Source organism: Ambystoma mexicanum, chromosome 8 (assembly GCF_040938575.1).
Source record: "Ambystoma mexicanum isolate Mex_15411 chromosome 8, UKY_AmexF1_1, whole genome shotgun sequence".
Lineage (NCBI taxonomy): Eukaryota > Metazoa > Chordata > Amphibia > Caudata > Ambystomatidae > Ambystoma > Ambystoma mexicanum.
Genome location: NC_090929.1, coordinates 1,428,408,495 through 1,428,433,048, shown reverse-complemented (window position 1 = coordinate 1,428,433,048; position 24,554 = coordinate 1,428,408,495). Strand labels below are relative to the sequence as shown.

Below are 24,554 nucleotides of genomic sequence, written 5' to 3'. Positions count from 1 at the left end.
TAAACGAGTGTTTCAAGTCGCGAACGAGAATAATTAAGGGAGAAGCAGTCCTCTTCTGTGTTGTTTGTCAGCCGGATACAAACAACTTACCTTGGGACAACCTGTCCAGTATTTCCTATGGAATGAGGGACATGTACTGAATTCCACCATAGTCCTCCCTCTACCAGATCTGCGGTTGACTCTCAAATCTACTACACGTTTTCCATCTGAAAAAGGAGAATTCTGGGAGTTGAGTCCTTGTTGGATTTCTGAACACATTAGGTGTGATGTAGCCTGGCAATGAATCTTCCTGTGCTATAGAAAGCTTTGAGGACTTGGGGAGGGCATGCCTAGGTCTTTGTGATGATCACCACAAGGTCACTTCATCGCAAAAGCGTTTGTCAATTTTAAGAATTATTTTGAAATAACAGGGCTAAGCCAAGGATCTATCCAGGAATGAGAGCACTACATCAATCAATGTCTCAGTGCAAGTGGAAATAGGAAGGCAGGGTATGCACAGGTTGGACGCTTTGAATTAGTTTATCTGCAAAGCCTCGTGAATTATTTGAAAACAATGACCAGTCCTCGAACTATCATGTAATCGGAGTGCTGCAGCTTCGTTCATACTCACTTCGATTGTGCCAACTCTCGCGGTCAGGCTCTGCACCAATTTTACATGGGAGTTTATTCTAATATTGACAGATTCAGCTTTTTTCTAGCAATGATAATGTGCCTTTGACATCATTTGTTGTCACTTGAAACCCTAAATCTGGCAATTAGGACAGCTGGCCCATGTGCCACTGCCTGAAGAGTGGTCAGCAACTCCAGCCCATTCTTTTTACTGGTCCCCTGGCCTTGGCCCTAGGATCTAGATTGCATTGTGAAAGTCCCACTCATTTTATCACAGGATTGTAATGGGGAAAGCAAATGGAAGGGAAGCTTATTAAACAATACAATGCAGTATCTGCATCTCATCAACAGTGCAAGCAGGTGGCCAAGCACAATCATCAAGTTAGAGGAGTATTGTGTGACGAAATATCCTTGGCTCCCCTCAAAAAAATTCAGTTGTGTCCCATTAATCACCCTGTGCCATAGCTGCTCCCAAGTGAGATCACTGCCAGCAGGGCCAGTGCAGCACTTTCTTGAGAATAGTGCCCTTGCTCACCTTACGAATTACAGCCAACAACAAGAGTAAACACGCTGCCCACTAGGCTTGCCTTCAACAGTGCAGAGCCGCCATCTTTTAATTTAAGTTGCATACTAGCAGAGGCCTTAGGTCTGTAATCACAACCATAGCAGCTGCAATCAAAACCCTAGCATCTGCCAATACCATCAGAGCTCTGAAAATAGAGCACCACTGCCTCTTGGATACATGCCTTACCTAAGCGAGAGCCTGTTTCATGACAGGGTAAATGGCCCAGAGATAGAGCCTCTGCCAGAGCTCATGGAATCATAACTGAATTATATATATGTTATAATTTCCCTTTAATATTATGAGAATAGCAAAGGGACTCTGGTGCCCCTACTTTGCTGTATTTGGTGCCAATGTAAACAGACCATCCACTAGCTAAAAACAAACCAACATGTTAGACAATTATTTAAAACAATTATGATATTCTTTCTCCACCATTGACACTACTAACCTTCTGATGCCGAGTGGAAGCCCTGAACTAATGTTGGCACATTTTCTGTGAAGAACCTTTGCCGATACATGATTCGTACAATGGCATGGCAAGTTTTATTGAGTACATCTGGAGAGTCGGACAAGAGAAGGGAGAAGCTGTCTGCAGCGGTTGGACCAAGTTCAGCATCTGCTAACAAATGTATGAGCTGTACATAGGGAAAAGAGAAGAAAACAAAAGCAACTGCCTTAAGTGATGAGAAATAAACCAATGTTATTCTTATCACCTCAACAACCACAGCCCTTCCCCTGCCCCAAAAGGAGTGTGCTAGAAACCCCTGCCCTCCAGTAGGGGATGTGGTAGGAGTAGAGGTAGAGAAAAACAGACGGGTCACTATTCAAAGAGAAAGTAGACACCACCATGTGGTGGGCTAGCAATCCTCAGTAATCCACACAGAACTGATTTAATAAGGTTATGTAATTTACAGAGTGATTACTGTTAAGCCTCCTACCAACCCATTCCTTAGCAAAACATGCACAATATACTGTATGACAATACATGACAAGTTATATAGATGTCCACAGTTAAGTCACATGCACAAATGTTCATGAATTGATTCTCAATCTAGAACATGCTATGAATGCTCTCACACTCTCCTGGAAAGTTCATTTATATTAGGAGGATAAAGAAATAGGAAAGCATTGCAACTAGTACTGTGACTAGACACAACACATTAAATATGAGAACGGTTATCAAATAAAACACTTCTATCATTTTCTAGCCTATATCTCTATTTTGAACTCATCAGCCACCCAAATACAACAATATCTTCTTTAAGGCAAATATATGCTAGTCAATTCTCTCTAAAAATGCTCATGAATTGAACTGTCTTTAAATACTTCACACCGCTTTCTCAATGCAATATTAAAACAGGCAAAACCATCTCTCATACCCACATCAGTCCTCTGTGATAGTAGAGAGCAGACTGCCTGCTGCAGGAAGAAGGCTTCAGTTATACAATCTACAATTCACAAACAAATCCAAAAAATAGCAAATACAATGGCAAAAACAATCATTAAAACGAAATATCATTCGAACAACAGGTGTTTTGGAAATTAGCGTATTTAAGGTAGTACATCAATTGTGGATATTTACATGCTTAGTCTAGAGTGTCAGTTCTATATATCTCTTAAAACTCACTCCCACGCCCCAGGTGCAGTGTTAAAAGGACTGGTTCTTGCCATGATGTTTGTGTCATTGTGGTAAAAAATGTTTTATCATAAAACACAGAGTATGTGAATCACACAAATTGATCAAACTCTGAAGAAATGTATAACTATTCTCTATTATGGTTCCTCCCTCCTCCTTTGTCACATATGGAATTGTGCACCTTTCTTGTTTGTAAAAAAAGAAAGGTGTCAAAATATCTCACAAAACACACATGATCTGACTGGTCATCTTAATTCTCCAAATCGTCTTTGGGATCTAACAGTGCTTATTGATCAAATGCTTCAATCTTAGTCCTCAAAATGTTGCAATAACATCTTAGGGGACACTATCCTAGATTCATCTATCACAGACAGTGTACGTACCTGGAGTTGCATAGTAGGCCCACTGTAGATTCTAGAGTACCATGTCTAGAACTGACCTTACTCAAGTGGGTATATGCTAATTTGTGTTGAGACCCCGCCCGTGTCAGCTTGAACCTCTCTTGCGTAGTGAAAGTGCCAAGGTTAAAGTTTGCCTGTTTATCTTTCTACTTGAGGTAAATAAGATGAAAAAGGTGAGAAGACTTATCCACAGCAAAATGTAGAACAGAAGGACTGTTCCAACAATTATTTTACATCCCTTCGAGCAATGTGAACGTTTCAAAACATTTATGATTGATTTTGCGCTTTGCTCGATTTCTGGCTCATCTGTTCCAGAAAAAATAAAAACACTGAGGTTGAGAAGGATTCTTGCTCGATATCTTAGTTATTTATTCTCTTATTGCCCGTTTGTTAGGTTGTTCAGTATACGGGAGGGCATGCCCCACTTAGCATAGGAAGAGGGGCAAGTCATATATACACAAAGAGGTTCCTAACTGTAACTAGCCTTTTAGTGCAAATCTTCCTCCTTAATATGGCCACTGAATAGATGTTGTATTAACACAATCTCTGCACCAATTTGTTAAAGTAGGAATAATACACATTTTAAGAAATATAGTGAAGCACTTCTTGAATCAATCATGAGTTGAAATTACATTTTGAGTGCTCCCAACCTGTATGCAAAACCATCATTTAGAGAACAGATAAACACCAGGCAATGATCACATTGCTAATTTGCATCATTGTGTGCAACTATACATATATTTCATGAAAAACGTGAAAGAGGGAAAGCATAACAGTGCTTGACTAAATCGCCCCTTCCCACCCCTAAGGCTCCTGCTGAGCTTTTCCCAAGTATTTTAGTTTTCATTTTTTTTTGCAGTAGGGTGTGATTAATATTGCAAAGCCATCATGAAATCCCAGATTAAAGTCTATTCCCATTTGGCCTGGGAAAGGCAGTCACTAACTAGTCCTAACCCTGGGGGTGGTATCAGGAGGATCAAATGGAAGGAGAAGGCTGTCAAGGGAAAGTGGTGATTCTGTCAGGAGAGACGCAGTGTTTATCCTGTTCTGAGGATGAGGTTTCCCTAATACCTGAATATTTAACAGCATGTTGTCACCGTAGGGCTCCCTCTCCTAGACTTACCCAAGGTGCCAAGTATGAGAACCTTTTGTATAAGCATGAAAATGATGTATATAAGGGGCAGGGATAATATTACTACTTCTCGTAGTTACAATTCTACATTTTGTTTAGATTGTAGATGCAAGACAAAGCAATAATTTATCTTGAAATCTTCCCTTAAATATACATCCTATAAATCACCCTAACAGATTTGATTTAATAATGAGAAAATAAATAAGAACATTATGGACTTGCTCCTAGTACTGAGACGAGGAAGAGGGGTTCAGAGTTACCAAACTATGATGAACAGTCTAGTTGTTGTTATGACCCACACCCGAGTGGGACCTATAAACATTTAAAGGCCTTTCAGGTACATGCTAAGAAGAAGCAGCAGGAAGAAGCTGGAGTCGCCATGCAGAAAACGTGGCAGAGGTCAGGATTCCTAGTTTATGCAGAGGACGGGCAGCAGGAAGCGGTATTGAGGTCAGCTGCCCCAAAGGAGAGAGAAAGCTCTCTGTGTCCTGTGACCTGCTCCGGTGTAATGCTTTCACTAGAGCGCATACAGAGCTGTGACAGCTCCATTGACGGTCAGCGCAAGCTGCGGCAGACTGACAGGAGCTGCCAAATGCTGAAGAGGTCCCGACGAACAAAGAAGCAGTACCGACGAGTCAGAAGGAGATGCCAGGACATACCAGTGAGTTGGCTCGATGTAGGTGACCCCAGGGTGCTCCAAAGGATACCACCGGGTAATATTGAACATTTTGAACAATGACCATTTGAATTAAAGAAAATTGGGCCCAACTCTCCTATTACGAGATGTCAAATAGGGGAATACTGTAACCCACATTGCCAAAGCCAAAAAGGGGCAGTAATAAAGCAAAGGGAACACAACTTTCCTAAAGAGAGAGATTCAAAAAGGGGAATTATAACCTGCACTGGCAAAGCCAAAAAAAGCCGAGAGCGACACCAAGGCAATATGAGTATATTCACAGCACCCTCCGTGCCGTAACCCAGGGGTGTCGTAGCGACCCCCAAACATAGACTCCATACCTTGGGACTGACTACTGTCTCCCAGTGCATGTAAAGTCACCATTGGCTTTACTAGTCTCAGATTGTGAACAGAACCAGTACAAACCATCCTATTGTGGATGTACTGGTGGGGGCAATTCGATTGCCCTGGGGTCTGTTGTTCGAGGGGGCACTGTCCAGTCCCCCCCGACCGAGTTTTGGCTGGTGGCAGTGGATACTACTTTTTATATTCGACCGCAAATATATTCCTGTAGGATTTTCCCATTGTTCGAGGCTTCCCTTTTTAATATAGCCTCAAACATACCACCGGTTTATTAAATTGGTATTTTTTGCCAAAACTTGGTTCCAAAATGGCGTTTGTGTTCGCTTCTGTGACTCCAACCCAAGTCGAGCCCTTTGTTCCACTTTTTGGCGGGCTTCTCCACAGAAGCCTCCAAAAGTGGTGCCATTCTGTCTGGGTACCACAGGGGGTGTGGGAGGGGGTTTAGGCACCCTGGACTGAGTCGCACTCCTGTGTGATTGGCCCAAGTGGTGAGCCGCCCGGCTAACCACTTAGCATGTTTGAGTGACAGCTAGGCTGAATGAATGGGGGTTTTCTGCATAAAAGCAGGGCTTTGGGGACTGGAACTTCAGAAGTCGCCACAGGACCTAAAGACTCCGAGGAGGGAGAAGCCGAGCCGACCTGCAACGACGACACCACTGGTGGAGCCCTGCTGAACCGTCTCACCACTTTTCCCGACGACAGAGATCTCCAGTCCTCTGAGTCTTCTTCCTTTGACTGGTGGGGATAACCAGTTTGCCCGACTTTTCGCTTTCCTGGACCATCTCATGGCCGCCTTGCCGGTGCCAAGCACCCCGGCAACCGGAATACCACAGTTTACCACTACCGCGAAGAAAAGGGTGGTACCTTGTAACCGGGAAGCTCTGCAGCTGGTTTCTTCCCTGGCAGCGCAACGACCTTCAGCTTTCCTCCACATCGAGACCTCCTCTTCCTCTGGACTAAACACCGACTTGCAACCGTTGCCAGGAACAACTGCCCCCGCTGGAGCATTCTTCCCACTTTCAGGTACTGTGTCCCACCTGGCTTCCCTTGCAACAGATCGTTCGGGGTGACAGTAAATCCTCGACTTTCTAACCTGGGTTAGCCTGGGACCCGTTAACTAACTTTTCCTGACTTAATCTCAATCTTTTTGTGAACTATTTACAAAGACTCTTTGGGCATAACCCCACTGTGTGATCCTGGACACATTTCACTTGCTCTCTCTAAGAGTGGGCCTGGCATTTGAACTTCCTTGCTCTCCAGTAGACTTTGTCTAACCTGCCTCACTGTGGTTCTTTGAAAAGTATTGACATTTGTGTGCTTTCATAACTCTGCCTTTTTCCCTCCCTTTTTAATAACTTATTAGAGTGCCATCTTATGTTAAGCGCTCACCTCTGTCTGAAAACAAGTGGCGTTTCTCATCAAGACTTGTCTAATAAGTAATTAGGGATATATATATATATATATATATATATATATATAATAGTGACTGTGTGTTGAATTTATTTACCTCTCTTTGTGCTAGTGTAATTTACAAGTGTGTCTTTAAATAATTATATGCTTTTACACCAAAGCTCTGGTCAGTGTTTGCTTGTGCTACTGTATCCCTGTACCTATTGTGTATACTCTATATACTGCCTAACTCATCTTGAGAGAAGTCTGACTGCTCAGCCACAGCTACCAGGTAAATATGGGTGGTACAGACTGCTACCAATTGGGTTTACTGTCAACCACCTGTAGTCCTAAATCTTTTGCAGTGGTCCCTAAGGGAACTGCACAGGTTTCTGCCTAACAGCCATGCCCTCATCCCAAATGTCGTCCAGGAGGGGCACCGCCAGAATGGTCTTCCTCTTGGCCTCCTAGCATTGATAAAGGAAATCTTCCTTCTTGGTCTCTTCTGGCGTCAGCTTGAGTAGCTCAGATGCGCAGATGACCTTGGCGTGGAACGATCCCACTTCGTCCAGGGGAGAAGCCCTCGGAGGCGGGGAAACGCTGCAGTCATCATCCGTGTTCGTCGTCGCAGTGTTCGTCCCCGTATCCCTAGGAGGGGAGGGCATGTGCAGTGGTTGATGAGGCGGCTTAGGTTGCCGCTTCCTCTTCTTCGCCAGCGGGGGCCCCCCCGAGACCACAGACACCTCTTCTGAATCTCAGACACCGGCATGTGGAGAGTTGAGAGAATATCCAGCGATATGTCCCTGGGAGGTGTCAGGGGGGTAGGCGGGTAGGCTTGCTGGGCCCAGCACCCACGTCTTCGTCAGCATGCCTACCGTTGTCATCCCCCTCAGCGTTTCTGCCGTCGTTGTGCTCCGACACATGGAGCACGGTAGCACGGTAGCAGCGGCCTCTGCTCTCCCCACCCCCTTTTTGCATCCTGAGGGGTCGGCCTCGGGCTCAGGGCTGGCATCCTCATCTCCAGTGTTTTCTCCACTGGTTTGGCAGAAGCCTCCCGCCTGACCGGATCAACCCCTTTCACCTTCGAGAGGGTCGGCAGCCACCAGCTCGATCGTCGAGGATTACTTTGTCTGGACCACTGGGCCTTTAAGGGCAGGTTGGACACCTTACCCTCCGCCTTAGTCTTCTCTGGCTTTTCCCGCAGCTTCCCCGGGTTAGCTGATTTCCTCTTCGAGGAGAAGCTGGAGCGATGACTTGAGATGGAGGCACACAGTGAAGAAGAGCGCGCTCTGTGCAGCGACCCCGATGGAAACTGACTCGCAGTGCTTGGCTTTGTCTTGGTCCCCCATGGATGGAGAACCCTCAAAGGACTTCGAAGCCCGCTCTTCAGAACCGGCGATCCTGGGTGAGGCATGCCCCCGTTTGCCACAAGGGGTAGAAGCCTTGGGGTTCAGCCACGCCGCCAATCTACTGTGCCGATCCTTGACGGTGCACTTGGTGTAACCAAGGAAAATTTGACAATACGCTTTCTTGTGATCCGGGTGGAGACAGTAGAGGCACTGGGAGCGTTTGTCCTCCACAAACATTCCTAAATCCGCAGCTGGAGCAGAGCTTGAAGAGGGCACTTCTGTCCTTTTCCTTCGACATGGTCCAGCTTGCGGTTTAGGCCCGATGGCCTTCCAGAATCTTTGATGAAACTCAACGATTCTTGCCCACAAGGGGCGCTGAAAGACGGCGACAATGGATCCCTGTTTGCTGCTCAAATAAACGAAGCGCACACAGGCTCTATTTGACAAAAATAGGAACTTTTTAACAAAAGTGCGAAAACAAAAGTTTTTAAGTGAAAGTGAAACTTTTTTCTTTTATGACTGGGCATCAGCACAGTGGACATTTGGAAGAGGGACAAGAAAAGGGTTCCCGGTTTCCCCGCTATTATTTGCACTGGTGGTGGAAGGCTATGAGTTTGGAGAGAACATCAGACAGGGGTTGCAACTCCTGTATAATGATCCAGGGGCCAGGGTAAAAACAAATGACTGGGTATGAGCACAGTGGACATTTGGAAGAGGGACAAGAAAAAGAGTTCCCGGTTTCCCCGTTATTATTTGCACTGGCGGTGGAACCACTAGCACGGTATCTGAGGAGGGAAATGGCGAACGAGGCAGGCGGGGTAAGACATATAGTTTCCCTATGCGCGGATGATCCCCTGTTCTATATAGGGAACCCATCAGTGAACATTCCAATAATGTTGGAAGTATTACATAATTTCCAGAAACTGTCAGGCTTCCGCATAAATGAAGACAAGGGGGGCTGCGAGGCCAGGACCATGGCACACTACCACACTGGGGGGTATGGTGGGAGGGAGAGTCGTTCAGGTATCTGGGAATTCAGGTTTTCCATAAGTTAAGAGACACGTTTGTACACAACACGGGTAGAGTACCATCGGGAATAGAGGAGCCGATTCAGTTTTGGAAGAAATTACCGACATCACTGTTGGGGAGAGTAGCACTGTGCAAAATGGTAATTCTCCCAAGACACCTCTACTACTTCACCATCATACCGTATAGTATTAAGAAAGTGTTTTTCAAAATGCTGGATGTACAGATCGGAGAATTATTATTTAACACAGGAAGGAGGGTCTTGTTAGCAAAATTAAGACGCCCACGCCAGGAAGGAGGCCTCAATTTACCCAATTATGAAAGGTACTTCATGGCATCACAATTACATGCCGTACTGGTGTGGGTATACACAAGGGGGGGGAACTGGTGGCAAGCTTAATAGGAGATCTCCAAACCCACGGGACGGGAGTAGAATTGTTGTGGGTCACGGTGGTAGGGAAAGAATCCACTGCCATAATCCAAGTGGTGCGGGAGGTCTGGAAAAAGCTTCAGGGGAGAAAACAGGGGTCGGGCTGTACAATGCAGACCTATCATGGAGCGCAGACCAAGAATTATGGCCAATAATTCGGAGAATGGGGTTTAAGAATCTGATGGACAAGGGTTGCCGGACAGTGGATGATCTGTTTGAAGGAGATAAGTTGATGCCGTTTGAAGACTGGAGGCAAAATTATGGAATGTCGAAGGGGCAGTTCCTCACCTATGGGGCATCGGTTAAGCGATTGACATCCATCTGGGTGAATATTCCGGAGGAACCCACAGCGAGTCCATTACTACAGTTACTCCTTGCGGGAGGGGAGAGCCAGAGTCGCCAGACTCGATCAAGCAATACAGTGTCTGTCTCCTCTAGAAATGCTGAATATAATGTAAGTTTGTCTTTCGACGATTTTATACCCGAACGAGCATCAACTTATCATTAGATGACCCTTATTGCTGGGTTACATTGTACTCGTTTGTTCTGTGTGGTATATTGCAATGAAACGCAAGTACAACCTTTGTGTGTACTGGTCTTTCAACCGGGCACATGGGCAGTCCAGCATCGAGATGCATGTAGACCACCACTTGGTTCCCCTAGGTTCAACGCTAATATTTCATTAAAATTTTCCACGTTGTTTTCTCTGTTCACATTGTTTCACGTCTGTGCTAATCGTTAGTTTTAACTCAATGCCACATTAATAAGTAAAATGATAAATTGTAATAAAAATCGGCTACTGAGATACATTTCTATTATGTTTTCCAAACAGGTACATCCTGCCATTCTGCGATGGTCATCGATTCCAGATACCAACTGATGGTTTCTTCAACCGGCAGCTGCAGTTGCATGTCAATAACTGTATATATTTGACTCTTTCTTGGGACGATCGCCAAGGGCTGATATATCCTTAAATGGTACCAGCCATTAGGCACAACATAACATCCTTTACGGTGGTCTAGCCCCAAGTTGATGCACAAGACCTGCAATTCACTGTGCGACCAAAGCGCTTCTTTTACCCAAAACAAACACCTTGTGTACAAAAAAAGGAACACTGCGTGACTCACGATAAAGATTTTCGGATCGAGAGCAAAGAAAAAAAAATTCCAATTTGATTGAATATGGCAATATCTGGATGTTCTCGGAGCGTTTATTGTGAAATAAAAGTACTTTACAAATTGTACAGTCTTGCTGCTTCCTTTTACAGTGCAGTTTTATATTCCAAATTGTGACGCGCTGTGTTGTGAGACGATGTGTGTTGATTTCCGGATTCTGCGTCACGTCACGTAGGTGATGACTGGGCGCGTTTGGCTACGCTGCCCAGTAACGTCACAGAGAAAGGTGGAGAATATCACTAGGTTTGGTGATGTCAGGCTCAGGGGAGGGGGATATGATTTAGTGCTGCAAGGGCAGTCCACCCTGAGCGATGCGGCAGCGGATACGATTATCACAAGATGGCTGCGCCCCGCTGCCTGATTTTGCAAGTGTAAAAAAGAGGAAAACTAAGGTAAGGTGCATTGGAAATGTTTGTGCGATCAATCAACGTATGCTTAAAAAACACATGCCCGAACCCTCGGGACAATAATATTTCTGAGTACACTATTCCTTTAAGATGACTTGCTAAATAAAGCTACCCAGTATGCTTTAAAGACTTTCTTGTATCACCAGGCCTGTAGCAACTCTCTTCGCCCCTCTTCAGTAGCTAAGTATACATTAAGGTATAGGATTATGGTTAAACAGTTTAAGTCTGTTTGTGCTTGTCAAATGATGCGATTTTCTATAACCTCTACAGCCAGAGCCCTTCCTCCACCCCAAAGAGTGTGCTAGAACCCCACAGTAGGTGTTGTGGTAGGAGTAGAGGTAGAGAAAAACATAACTGTCACTGTACATCAAAGAGAAATTAGACAAATCCTTGCAGTGGGCTAGCAACATTCACTCGTCCACACAGAACTGATATACTAATGTCAATACTTTATATAGGGACTACTGTTACACCTCCCACCAACCCAGATACTTACCTTTACTTCACCTGCTGTTAAGACTTCCTATTTATTGGGATTTTAGGGACACTTTTTATCTTTATATTTTGGATCACTGATGTCTTTTTGGTGGCCAGAGGGATTTCTCTTGAACTCCCCCTGCGGTTAAGACCCTTTTCACTTAACTAAGTTATATGGTATTGGGTCACCCCTGAGGTGTCCAATCCCAGCAATGTCCCTCAGGTACCCGACTGTTGTCCTTGGATGATTGCATCACCCAAAATTGGCTTTCCGGAGTAGATTTGTGGCAGCTGTACTATAGTTTTGGCTTCACCATAGCTGTGAAGGGTCGACTTTCTTGTAAGCCGATCCTGCACCTCATGGAACCCTGCAAGAGCGAGGTTTCCGCAAGGCTGGAACTGACAGTACGGCAGTTGGTGGAAGACAGCGCGGCTGGTGCCAGCGGGGCTACCACATAATTTTCATCTTTCTTAATATTGATTGGTTATATATTATGCGCCTATACACAAGCTTTTCAAGGAGCAATAAGGCAAGGGAGGGGAGGGTGAACAACATGAGGACAAGACAACGATCTTACTAGGCCTTGTGTCATTGAGATTGTGCAAGTGTGCAACAAGAAGCACAACAGGGCCCCGAATTAAGTGCAATGAAGGCTGGGACTTCAAGGGTCAATACCAGCCCAGTAGTGCAAGGTTAGCCAGGTGGCAGTGCAAGTTGGGCCAGGCGGCAAGTGCAGGGGGACTGGTCAGGGGAGCCTGGTGTCCTGTAAGACTCAGAGGACCCCGAGCAGCCAGTCAGCAGACGGAGCAGGAGCAAGGGAAGGATAGCAGGGGAGAGGGAGCCCGAAAGAAGAGGCGAAAAGTGAGGTCTTTAGGAGCTTCCAGACTTTAAGGAGATCTGGCTAAAGGCGGAGAGAGGTAGGGATGCCATTCCAGAGCGAGGCACCTGCAGAGGCGAGAGATCTACTCCCCTTTCTCTGCTTAGAGAAGCGACTCACCCGGAAAGAGTTAGAAGTAGACTAGCGAAAGGCTCTAGGAGGAAGATACTTAGGAAGAGAGTTGAAGGTAGTGACGGCCACGGCCCCAGAAAGCCTTGTGGATGATGCTGAGGGTCTTACACTTGATCCTTCCAGGCACTATGGTGCTAGTGGAGGAATTTCAGGGCAGGGGAGATGCAGTCCCTGGGCTTGAGGCCAAGGATAAGTCTTGCAGTCCTGTTCTGGAGGAGTTGAAGAGGGCTAAGAGTACAGATAGACAGATATAGAAAGAGGCTGTTCCAATAGTCCAGCCTAGAGAGAACCAGGGCTCTGGAGACCGTGAGCTTCTGGGGGGAAGGTGAGAAAAGGGAGAATACCTCTGAGGAGGTACAGCTGGAAATGGGCCTTCTTGCACAGTCCGTGATATGTGGAGAGAAGGAGAGTGGAGTCGAAGATCACCCCAAGGTTTTTTGCCTCACAAGAGGGTGCGGGCAGAGGAAATGTCCAATAAGCCAGAAAAAAAAAGCCTGAATGGAAGATTTGGCTGAATTTCGGCCGTTCGAAAATTCCAAACGGCCGAAAAGTTCTGCCAAATCCCCCATTCAGTTGTACAGGCTGCAGGGGGGTCCTCGCACCCTTGTTTACTATACAGTGAATGGGGTTGTAAGAGTGTCCCCCACAGTCGATCCTGTACAAAGTCAAAAAAGGAAAGGACCCTGTGCCGTCGGTTCCCGATCAGGGAAGTGAAAGGGAACAGATGTTGCAGGGACACAGCGAGTCAGCGGCACACAGCGGAGTGTACTGCCGCAAGGTAAGTAGGGGTGTGGAGGTAGGATTGTGGTTGTTGTATGTGGGTGGGGTTGAAGCCCGTGGCTGCAATGTTCAGGGGAGAAAAGACCAAAGGTTTTCAGAAAAATAACGGTCAGTCTTCTCTCCCTCTAACATTTCCGTCACAGGCTTCCAACTACAATCCAGGGCACATGGGCCAATGAGGGCAGCCAGAACGAGAGAGGAAAAGCGGGAGCAGGGGTCCCAATGAGAAGGATCTTAGACTTACTGGCGTTAAGGCAGAGATCGTTAGAGGCGCACCATGCCTGAATAGCGGATAGACAGTCAGGGATGAGTGAGGAGGAGGAGGCCGAGGGTAGCCTGAGAGAGCTGCATGTCATCTGCATAATACTGAAAGTTAGAGGAAAAGCTAGAGATCACACGGGCCGAAGAGGCCAGATAAACATTGAAGAGCCAAGCGGAGAGGATAGAGCCCTGGGGAACACCACATGTTCAGAAGAGGTGGTGGAGCTAAAGGACCCAAGCTGAACCCGGGAAGGTCAGTCCAGGAAGAAGGAGGTCAGCCACGCCAGAGCCTAATCCATGATGCCAAGGGTCTCACAGAGACTAGTAATCAGGATGTTGTGGATGAGCGTGTCAAATGCGGTATCCGGTCATATTTTTGAATAAAAATTTACGAAACGCCATTATGTAGAAAACATTTTGCCAAAATGTTATTTTCTCGAATATATATTTTTTTATTTTATATGTTTTTTTGTTTGCTTGGTTTTGGTGTTTGGGGGGTTGGGGGGGTTGACCCCCCATTTTAAACATACAATAAAAAAATAAATATATATATTTTTTTAAATATCGACAAAATTGCGTCGACATAAAGGCATTCGAAAATATGCCATTCGAAAATATCACTATAAACCGTCAAATGCAGAGGAAAGGTCGAGGAGAATGAGGATAGAGGGATGGCTAGAGTAAATATTAGAGAGCAGATCTTCACAGGTGTTCAGGAGTGCAGTTTACATGACTGATGGTCATGAAGACAACCAACAGATTCAGTGTGGAGGGTTAGCTGGGAGATAGCCAACTTTTCCAGGGGTTTCCACAGGAAAAAAGTGCTAGAGATCGGGTGAACATTTGCCAGAATGGATGGGTCGGCAGAAGGCTTTTTTAGTAGAGGGTGCGCAAGGGAGTGGAAAGATCCAGTGACGAAGGCGTGATTACAGAAATCGACCAAGGCTGGAGCAAGAGAACCAATGTTGTCCTTAATGGTTCTGCAGGAGCAAGGGGGTCACCTGTTTGGATGAGACTTTCATAGACTGGACTCGTCTGTTGACATCTTCAGGTTTTACAGCAGAGAGGAATAAGAGAAGGAAAGGGGGGGGGCAGCCATGGAGGAGGGCCTGAGCGAGGTTGAGGGAGAGAGAAGAGAATTGGAGAAGAGGTTATGGACTGTATGTCCTGGGTTCATGTATTATAAATAAATACATAGCACTTACCCTGTGTTACACTCGTGCATTCTTGTCATTACAGATTGGCGATGCGCGACCCACGAACGGGAGCCCCGGTGCAGCCAGTAGTTGCCGCTCCTTTTTTGAAGCTCACCACTCAGAGAGAGGTGTTTGGGTGAGCACCCCAAGTTCCATCTCGGGCATGTGGCTGCCGAGTTCAGCAGCCTCCAGACTGCAGTGAGCGCATGCAGTGCAGGGGGTGGGGGGGGGCGCAATCGCACCTAAATGCTTGTTGCGCAAGCCATGATATATAAGTGATATAAGTCATGTTTCCGCGCTACGCTCCCGATACTATTCATAAGGAGCCCCTCCCCTCCTAGTTGAACGCTGCCCTCTGCAGTGTAGCAGCATGTACATGCGCATATCCCCAATCTCAATACAGATTTTAGAGGAAAGGACATAGCAGTACTGCCTCCATACCAATCTTCTTCGTCCCAGTTCCATATCGAATTGTGCACCAAATTGAGAAGCAAATATGGTGTCTTTGAGGGTTGCAGGAGACATAGCTCTACACAGTGTGCCGCCACCTCCTTTATTTTTACCGGAGGTCGGAGAACGCGCTGTGCCATGGAAGAGGTGGTTAAAATCTTTCAAATACTTCGTCAATGTAGTGTGTGGTGCGAATTATAGCATGGAGAGGAGAAAGTCTCTCCTTTTGCACTGATCATTTGCAAGATCTACAGCGGGAAAGGACACTTAGCAAGGTGCTGTCAAATCAGGAAAACCACCAATTGGATTGGGAGTGATCACAGTGTAGGCGAGCAGGAAGAGAGTGCATTTAGTAACGCAGTGAGAAAAAGTTCATGGAAGATACAGATTTGTGTAGACATTAGAGAGCTGAACAAATGCATTGTGCCAGAAAGACGTCCAGTGCCCGACATCCAAGAAATCATATCCACCATGGGACCAGTAGGTTTCTTCTCCAACGCTAGACCTCACCTCAGCTTAACACCAGGTGAGACTACATAAGAGGGCCAGATATTTGACTGCGTTCCTAAAACCTGAAGGTCTATATCAGTATAAGCGGAGGCCTTTTGGTCTGATCTCTGCAGCATCAGTTTTTCAAAAGATCATGTATTTAATATTCAATGGAGACCCGGCAGTCTTTCTTCAAGAAGACATACTGATCTATGCGACAATCTCAAAACACACAACAAGAGGCTGGAGAGCAGGAATGATCCTCAGCAGAGTAAAGTGCAAAATAAATAGAAGTAAAATATAATAACTGACATGTTATATTGAAGGAAGGCATTCGTCCCAAGAAGAATGTCAGATGCTATTGAAGCTATGCTTGCACCGACCAGGCGAGATCAGTTACAGACATTCTTGGAAATGGCCAAATACTATTCAAAGTTCATCAACAATTTTGCCACTCACACTGTTAATATTAAGGAAGCTTCTCAAGAGCAAAGGGCGATTAGTGTGGAATGCCGCTTGCCAGGAAGAGTGTGCACTCGTAATAGATGCCTTAGCTAAAGCCCACACATTACATTATCAGAGAGGAAGGACCACAGTCTTCATGGCTGATGCTAGTAACATGGGTTTGGGGGCTGTGATGACCCAGCTAGAATGCTGCACAGAGTACTTAATAGCCTTTGCCTCAAGACTCTTGAAGGAAACAGAGAAGAACTATGCCACAATTGAAAAGGAGGCTTTGGCTGTCAAGTGGGCCGCAGAGAAGTTCTAAAATTTCGTGTGGAGCACTACATTAGAATTTCACATGGATCATAAACCCTTAGTTGAGATGATCAAGTCGAAAGGGTTGGACAAGGTGTCAGGCGGAATCAGAAGACGGGGATCTCGTCTCCAGGGGTATAATTACACTGTAAAATACATTCCTGGAGTAGAGAACCATGCTGCCGACTGTCTATTGAGGATGCCCTCCAATGTTGAAAGAGAAGATGAGGACGAAGGAAATGAGGTGGTCTTCGAGACTGATGACAATTAGGTCTCCCGGAAAGAGTGGGAGAGAGATGCAATATGAGAACCCAAACCAATTCAGGAGTGCAGTGGTAAGAGGAGATTTCAATAAACACCAGGTTGAGTATTTGGGCCACAGGAGTTTATAGGAGGTGAAGAATGAGTTATCGATCAAGAATGGGCTGCTCTGTAGAGGTGATAAGGTCACCCCACCGGAGGGCATCAGGAAGCGTCTAGTATATCTCGGTCATGAAGGACATCGGGGCATAGTTAAAACGAAACAACAAATCTGCAATGACTACTGGTGGCTGGCGTGCAACCTTCAAATTGAGAGAGCTGTCAGGGATTGTATCCATTGCAAAAAAAGCAATACAGTCTGTGTGAGAGCGAAGTGTCCGATGGCAGTAACCGATATTCCCACACAGCCATGGGATAAAATCGGCATAGATGCATTGGGTCCCATTTGGTGCGATGGAGTGCAATCATTCTGTTTTGTGGTGTCGGATCTACTTACTAGATGGGCAGAAGTATTAGTGACGGGCAATGTGATATCTGGGCGAGTGGTAGAATTTCTGGAGGAGTCATGTCCCTATCAGAGTGACGGTACTGTTCAGGTTTGCTATTAAGACTGAGGACAACAGGGTGTGGTACTTGGAACGAGTAATGATTGTGAAGAGGGGGGGGAGGGAGTTCCAACAGTACTAGTTGAAGTTCCATGGCAAGCGCTTCAGATGGAGTCGTCCTATGGAAGAAGGGGTCGTGGATCCTGCATCTCGTCTTCACAGGGTGCTACAGTTACAGAGACGACTACCTCCAAGAGAGGAAGGAACCGCTGCAGACCTGCTAACAGAGATTATGTTCAATAAGTTTGTTTTTCTTGGTGGATATCCCGTTGGAGGGTGCATGTTTAGAAGAGGGGATGTGCGAGGTTGGCTTCCTCGTGAGCCGATCCTGCGGCTCAAGGAACCCTGCAAGATCGAGGGTACAGCGAGGCTGAAATGGACAGTACAGCAGTTGGTGGAAGACAGCGCGGCTGGTCCCAGGGTTTAGTTCAAAATTACCTAAAAAAATGGTTGCATTGAACAAAAGTTCTAAAAATGCTACCACCAAAGGTTCGAACACCAAAAGTTCGAACCTTTGGTGGTAGCATTGAAAAAAAACAGGGGCTGCTGGGGTGTCCCCCACATCGCCCTGCTCAGTATACTTCATGGTATAGTGAGCGGGGGTTGGGGGGGGGACACCCCCGCAGACTTCTGTTTTAAAAAAAAAATGTGGGCTGGGGGGGTGTCCCCCGCATCGCCCCGCTCACTATACTTTATGTTATATTGACCATATAAGTATAGTGTATACTTTATGGTACAGTGAGCAGGGGCTGCGGGGGACACCCCCGCAGCCTTCCGTTACAAAAAACCCATGCAGCCTTCTGTTACAAAAAAAAAAAAAAGAAAAGAAAAGGAGCCTGCAGCGGCGGTTCCCGATCACAGAAGTGAAAAGGAATTGGCGCTGAAGGGAACCAGCGTGAAGATGAAGGTAAGTGGGGTTTGTTTATGTTGGGGTGTGCTGGGGGTGTGCTGAGGGTGTGGGTGGGGGGTGTGTTATGGGTGTGTTGTGTGTGTGTGGGTGTGAGAATGTATGTGTGTTTGCATGACAAAGGTGCAAACTTGTGGTAGTTTGCACCTTTCTCATGCGAACGATTTGCCCGCAGTACTTTCAGCCGCGGGCAAATCACTCTGATTCGGTGCCAGCGGGGTTCTCACATCATATTCACCTTTCTTAATATTCATGTATTATAAATAAATACATAGTACTTCCCCCTGTGTTACACTTGTGTAGTCTTGTCATTACAAGGAACAAGCCATTTGACCACATTGGTAGCCCAATGCACATTTTTGGTAACCATTGGGGCACTAATGTGTTTTTTAAATCCTGCTATCAGCTATTTTGTATTTATGGGCTCCTTTGTTCAGGGCAACCAAAAGGTTGTCTTAAAATGGCCATTCAGAGCATGTGGCCCACAGGACAGCCTCCATATTGTTTTAAACTGGCTTAGACCAGTCTAAATCCCTGAGCGTTCCCAGTCATGTCCTGTGAAGGTGGTCAAGACTGAGTGGCATTTCTACTGAGCAACTAGTATGATGATGGCCATCTGACCCTTTGCCCCCAGTGCCTCCTAGTGACTGGAGGGTTGGCCTTTGACCAACCCCTTTTTTTAAGGGGAATTAGGCCTTGCCTGGTGCCTGTCTCTCTCTCTCTTGCTGCTTTGTTCTGCTTGCTGGAAGAACAGATTACTTACCTCTCTGTGATGTTCTTTCTGATGGATGTTTCCCCCACGGACTCCTTACCTTGGATATCTATCTCCTAGTGTAGCTGCTCTTTAGAAACATTTCTGCCACCAATGGGGTGCAGATTGGCTATGCTCGACACCAGATATCACGTGGGGGCCAGTATATATTGAAGAACTGTGCCCTTAGTTCGACCCTAGCACTCAGATGTTGAGGGACTGCAGAACCAAGGTGTGCTAGCTATCCACCAAGCGTGGTAGGTTGGGAGGGCAATGAGGAATCTGTGAGAGAGACATCCATCAGAAACATTACAGAGAGGCAAGTCATCTGTTCTTCCAGTGGATTCTTTCCTCCCACAGATCGCTCTTCTTTGATAAACTCCCATAGCAGTACGTATATCTGGAGGAGTGAGGAGAGCAAGCACACCACTTAAGCCAGAAAACTCTGAAGGACACCCCTGCCAAAAATGTATGTCCTTACTAGACTTGGAATCCAAGCAGTAATGTTTAGCAAACTTGTACTAAGAAGCCCACATAGCTGCCTGCAAAATGTCCAGAACAGGGACTCCAGTTAAAGAGCTGAGGTGTCCTCTGGTGGAATGTGCCTTGAGATCATTAGTCACATCTTTACCAGCCAGTTCTTAATATTCAGAAATAGAGCGGATGATCCACCATGACAGGATCTGTAAATCTGGACAACTTTCCTGTCTTCTGTTAAGATGGATTTCCCAAATCAACACTGGCGATGAATTTTGGGAGGCCAACCTATTATGGTGAAAGTAAAAACTGAAGCATAGCCAAACTCAGTAAAGGTAGGTAGCAGAGCGGCAAGGCTTAAATTCAGAGGGATGTGAGAGCGCTCTAGGGCACAATGAATCCACACAGAAAACCACCAACACCACCAGTTAAACGGGCAAGTACGAAAATTTATATTTTCTAGACCTTTATAATACACATTAACCAAGTAAAACATCTATGCAAATATCACACACTTACTCAAGCAATATAACACGAGCATGTGTCATTACCAGTCAGGTAATGTCCCGAGGAATAAGTTAGAAGCACAAGTGAAGCGAGTTCCAGGCACTTGCAGACCAAGACCCAAATGAAGACAAGTGAAGACTTCCGTGGGAGAGACAGTCACAGACCACATCAGGGACAGAAAGAAGACCAGATCCAACAAAGGTCACCAGGGTTAGGTGGTGACAGGCGATGGTACAGCGGCAAACACAGAAACAGCCCCAGCAGAGCTTCCTTTGGAAGGAGACGGCTGGAAATGAAGGAGCAGGTGACTTATGGAACACGTTGAAGTTGTCCCAAGTACAAAGGCTCTACTCAGAAAGAGAACTGCTGCAGCGAGGTAGCTCAGAAAAGAGTTGTCAGTCCACTGGTTGATCCAGGGGTTCTACGTTATTTCGCCGCAGTATTTTTCATCGCAGGTCTTTTCAACGCTGTTTTTTTTCGAAAAAAATCTTTTTTTTTTTTAGGGGGGTTAGGGTTACCCCCCCATGGCCCCCTTTTTTTTATTCCCTTACACCCACAACCATATATTTAATTTTTTAACCCCACCCCCCAAAAAAAAAAAAACAATGAGTTTTTTTTCCGAAATAAAAACGGCGATGACAAAACACGCGATGAAAAAAACCGCGGTGAAATGCATGTATACCGATCCAGGATCATTTTGGAAGGCTGAGCAGGCACGGATCCTCGAAGATGGGTTGAGACTTGCTGTTCCCATCGGTCCAGGGGTCAAAGCGCCAACCAAGGCCTTCTTGAGATCAAGACAGAGGGGCGTGGCTTTACTGTGACAACACTGGAGTCGATACTGGTCAGCTGCAGGGGACGTCTTCAGGCCATCAGCAGGCTGCTCTTCTCTTGGCTCCAACGATCTGATGAACCGTAGCAAGAGTCCTCCTTTTACCTGAGATTCAGGCTGGGAGCAAGCCCAAGTCCACCAATGGTAAAGGTTTGAGCTATTCAAACAGTCAGCGGCTAGCCAATCAAGGATAGCCACTGGTCATGACATCTGCCCAGCAACAGAGACTCTGGCACCAGAGTTGTGGATTGCGACTAAAGAGTATGAGCCCCCTTCTCTGGCTCACACACACAGTAAAATACCCCTTACCTCGCGAAAGCCAGAGCTTTCACTGGGAAAGGGATTGCTATACAAGACATTTCCTGAACTGAGAAAGCAGGAGGAATGCCAAAAAACAATATGGCGAAAGAACAAGAGAAAAACCTTGTGGCATGGCCATCTTAGAATGCTAGCCACCTTTCGTAGCCATTTGCGATACATGCAAAAGTGCACAGGTAAAATAACCCCAAAATATCAAAGCTGCCACCAGCTTGTTTTAGACACATGTGGAAAAGTAACAAAAAAGCCATTATATAAAAAGATACAAGGATACAAAGTATCCAAACTGCACTTCAATGTAAGGTAATGTGTGCAATTGTAAGAATATTAGAATTCATAAAGAGAGACAGTCTATCAATATGTTTAGTCTTGATCGCTAGTCTGTTTCCCCATAGGAATGGAAAAAATAAGGGAAAATAAGTAAAGCAGGCGGCTTTATTTATCTCCACAAAGTTAGGACAGGGTTCAAAATAAACAAAAAGAGAGGTTGTCACATAGAAATAAAAATCTATGGCGAGAAAGGTGCAAAAAGAAAATCTTTCCTAGCACCACTTTAGAATATCCACAGAACAGTTTCACTAACACTTAACAAGTACAACCCTAAGATGGTTTGAGGGTCTTGTGCCCTGATGAACAAATTACTTACCTCTCGTTAATATCCTTTCTGATGGATGTTCCTCCCACAAATTCCTCACATAGGATATCCCATCCGCAGCAGAGCTGTACATTGGAAACGTTTCTGCTGCCAGGGGGTGTACTGCCGCTCCACGTTGGCTCCTTCCCACGCCTCTACACACCTCACACCGGACAGGACTTCAGGGCCAGTATATATCTATATAGAGGCGCCTCACCCTGTGACCTGAGTTCCACCATTTTTCCCTAGCACTCTGATGCTGAGGCACTGCAAAACAGATGATTTACTAGCTATCCACCAAGAGGGGCAGGTAGTGAGGAAAATGAGGAATCCGTGAGAGGAACAGCCATCAGAAAGAACATTACCAAGTGGCAAGTCATTTTTTCTTCTAATGGATTCCTTCCTCAAACATATTCCTCATCTATAATAGACCAAATGGCACCATTTAGACCAGAAAACTCTGGAGGATCGCACTAACAAAGTGGGCATCCTGGCCTCAAAGGGAATCCAAGCCGTAATGCCTAGCAAACGTGTGCAGAGAAGCCCATGTGGCTGCTTGGCAGATATCCAGGACTGGGACTCCCCTCTTCAGGGCAGAGGTGGGCCCCACTCCTCTGGTAGAAAGTGCTCTGAGATCCCCAGGTACATCCTTTTGAGCCAGATCATAGCATTCCGAGATGCAAAGAATGATCCACTGTGACAGGGTCCGTTTAGTCACAGCCCTGCCAGCGCGAGCACCAGCGTAACCAACCAAAAGATGATCATCTTTCCTAGCCTCTCTAGTATGAGAGAATTAGAAGTTAGGGGTCCGTACTGGGTCCAGCCGATGAATTGTTCCTCTGCCTGAAAAGGTTGAGGCTGAGGCAAAAACACAGAAAGATGGATTTTCTGAGAGCTATGAACATCCGAAACCACTTTTGCAAGAAAAGAGGCACCTTCTCCTTGGAGAAAACCAAGTAGGGAGGTTTAAGAACAACGCCTGATGTTCACTCACTCATCTCTCGCAGAAGTGATGGCAACCAGAAAAATCACATTCAAGGTGAACAATCTAATAGAACAGGAATGGAGGGGCTCAAACGGGACTGCCATAAGCAATGTTAAATCCAAATTTAAATTGAACACCAGGACAACAAATTGGCATGGAGTAAACGGTTTCCTTAAACCCCGCAAGAACTGCATGAAATAGGGACTGAATAGAATGTACCCTGTTCGGGGACCTCTTGAAAAACGAAAAAGTAGCAATGTATCCAATAACAGTTCCAATCTGCATGCCTGCTTGGGCCAAGGACATCAAAAAAATCCAAAACAGGGGACAAAGGACAAGATGAAGGGTCCAGATCCATCCCCCAACACCAAACCTAAAATGTACATCATTTGCAAGCATAGACAGACTGTGGCAGTTCTCGGAGCTGAAAGGAGCACATTAAGGATGTCACCAAACAAGTCCCACTCCTTGCATCTCAGCCTCTCAGTAGCCAAGCATGAAGGTTCAAAGCTGCTGAGATTTGGGTGGAGAACCTGTCCCTACCATTCAGAGAGCAAATCAACTCTCCTCTGAAGGTGTCCGGGAGGGAAGACGGACATTTCCAGCAACTCCTGATACCATGTTCTCTGGGCCCAGTCCGGAGCAATCGGGATCAACATGGTCCAAACAGGCACAATCTCCTTGAAACCAGCAGAAGGACAGGGATCAGCAGGAACGCATATAGGAGGTTGAAAGTCCACTCGGCCTGCAGAGCTCCCTGACAAGGACATTTCCTGCAGCAACCCGTCTTCAGCTTCCTGTTCACACTGGAAGCAAAGAGATCCACTTGAGTTCCCCAAAAGGAGAAGACCTCCCCCAGAACTTTCTAACAGAGCACCCATTCGTGTCTGTCTGCTCAGGGCATCTGCTCTGACATTCTCTCTTCCACCCAGATGGACTGCTGTCAGAAAGACACTGTTCTCCAGTGTCCAGAAGCACAGTCACATTGCTTCTCTGCACAGAGAGAAGGACCCCACACCACCTCATTTGTTGAGGTAGTGCATGGCCACTGTGTTGTCTGTCAGAATTAGCACAGTCTTGCATTTCACAGAAGGGGCGGAAGGCAACCATGGCCAGTCCTATCGCCCTCAGTTCCAGTAAGTTGATTTGTTCCCTACACACTGTGGAAGACCAGAGTCGGCTCACTGTCGGGTCGGTCCGACAGGTGAGTGCCCCAACCAGTCAGATGCGTTTGTGACCACGGTCACCTGGGGCGAAGGTTGACTAAACAGGCCTCACAGCAAGTTGTCTTGCACGGCCCACTACGCAAGATCTTGAGCCACCCGGTCTGGGACATGTAAAAGTCCAACATGTGGCCCTGAAACTGTGACCATTGGCAACCGAGAAGCAGCCTCAGCTCCGGTAACACTAAGATGCAGAAGTACATAAGGCGCAGAAAGGCAGAGCCGGGACTTGTCCATGGGATTTGAGGACAATGACTATAGATAAGATGTTATCCATTCGGTCCTCGGGCGGGAATGCCCTGCCCAGACAAGTGTCCAAGACAGATCCGATAAATCAAAGACTGGGACGGCAAAACCTGAGACTTTTTGAAGTTCAGGGAAGAAAATGCCCTGAATCTAGATCTGGGAGCACGGTCAGACAAGCCATTTGTCCAGGTAGGGAAAGACATAAATGCCCCCCCTTCAGAGGCGAGC

The 24,554-nt window shown here is 46.2% G+C and overlaps 1 protein-coding gene across 2 annotated transcripts in view; it reads right to left on the bottom strand.

Moving 5' to 3' along the window:
* The window catches only part of MMS19 (MMS19 homolog, cytosolic iron-sulfur assembly component), a 1,998,114-nt gene that overhangs the window by 314,766 nt on the left and 1,658,794 nt on the right, over window positions 1–24,554 (bottom strand). For both annotated transcript variants that reach the window (XM_069611573.1, XM_069611574.1), the window contains exon 26: window positions 1,623–1,809. In XM_069611573.1, coding sequence (XP_069467674.1) covers window positions 1,623–1,809 — 187 coding nt within the window. The remainder of the gene's footprint in view (window positions 1–1,622; window positions 1,810–24,554) is intronic.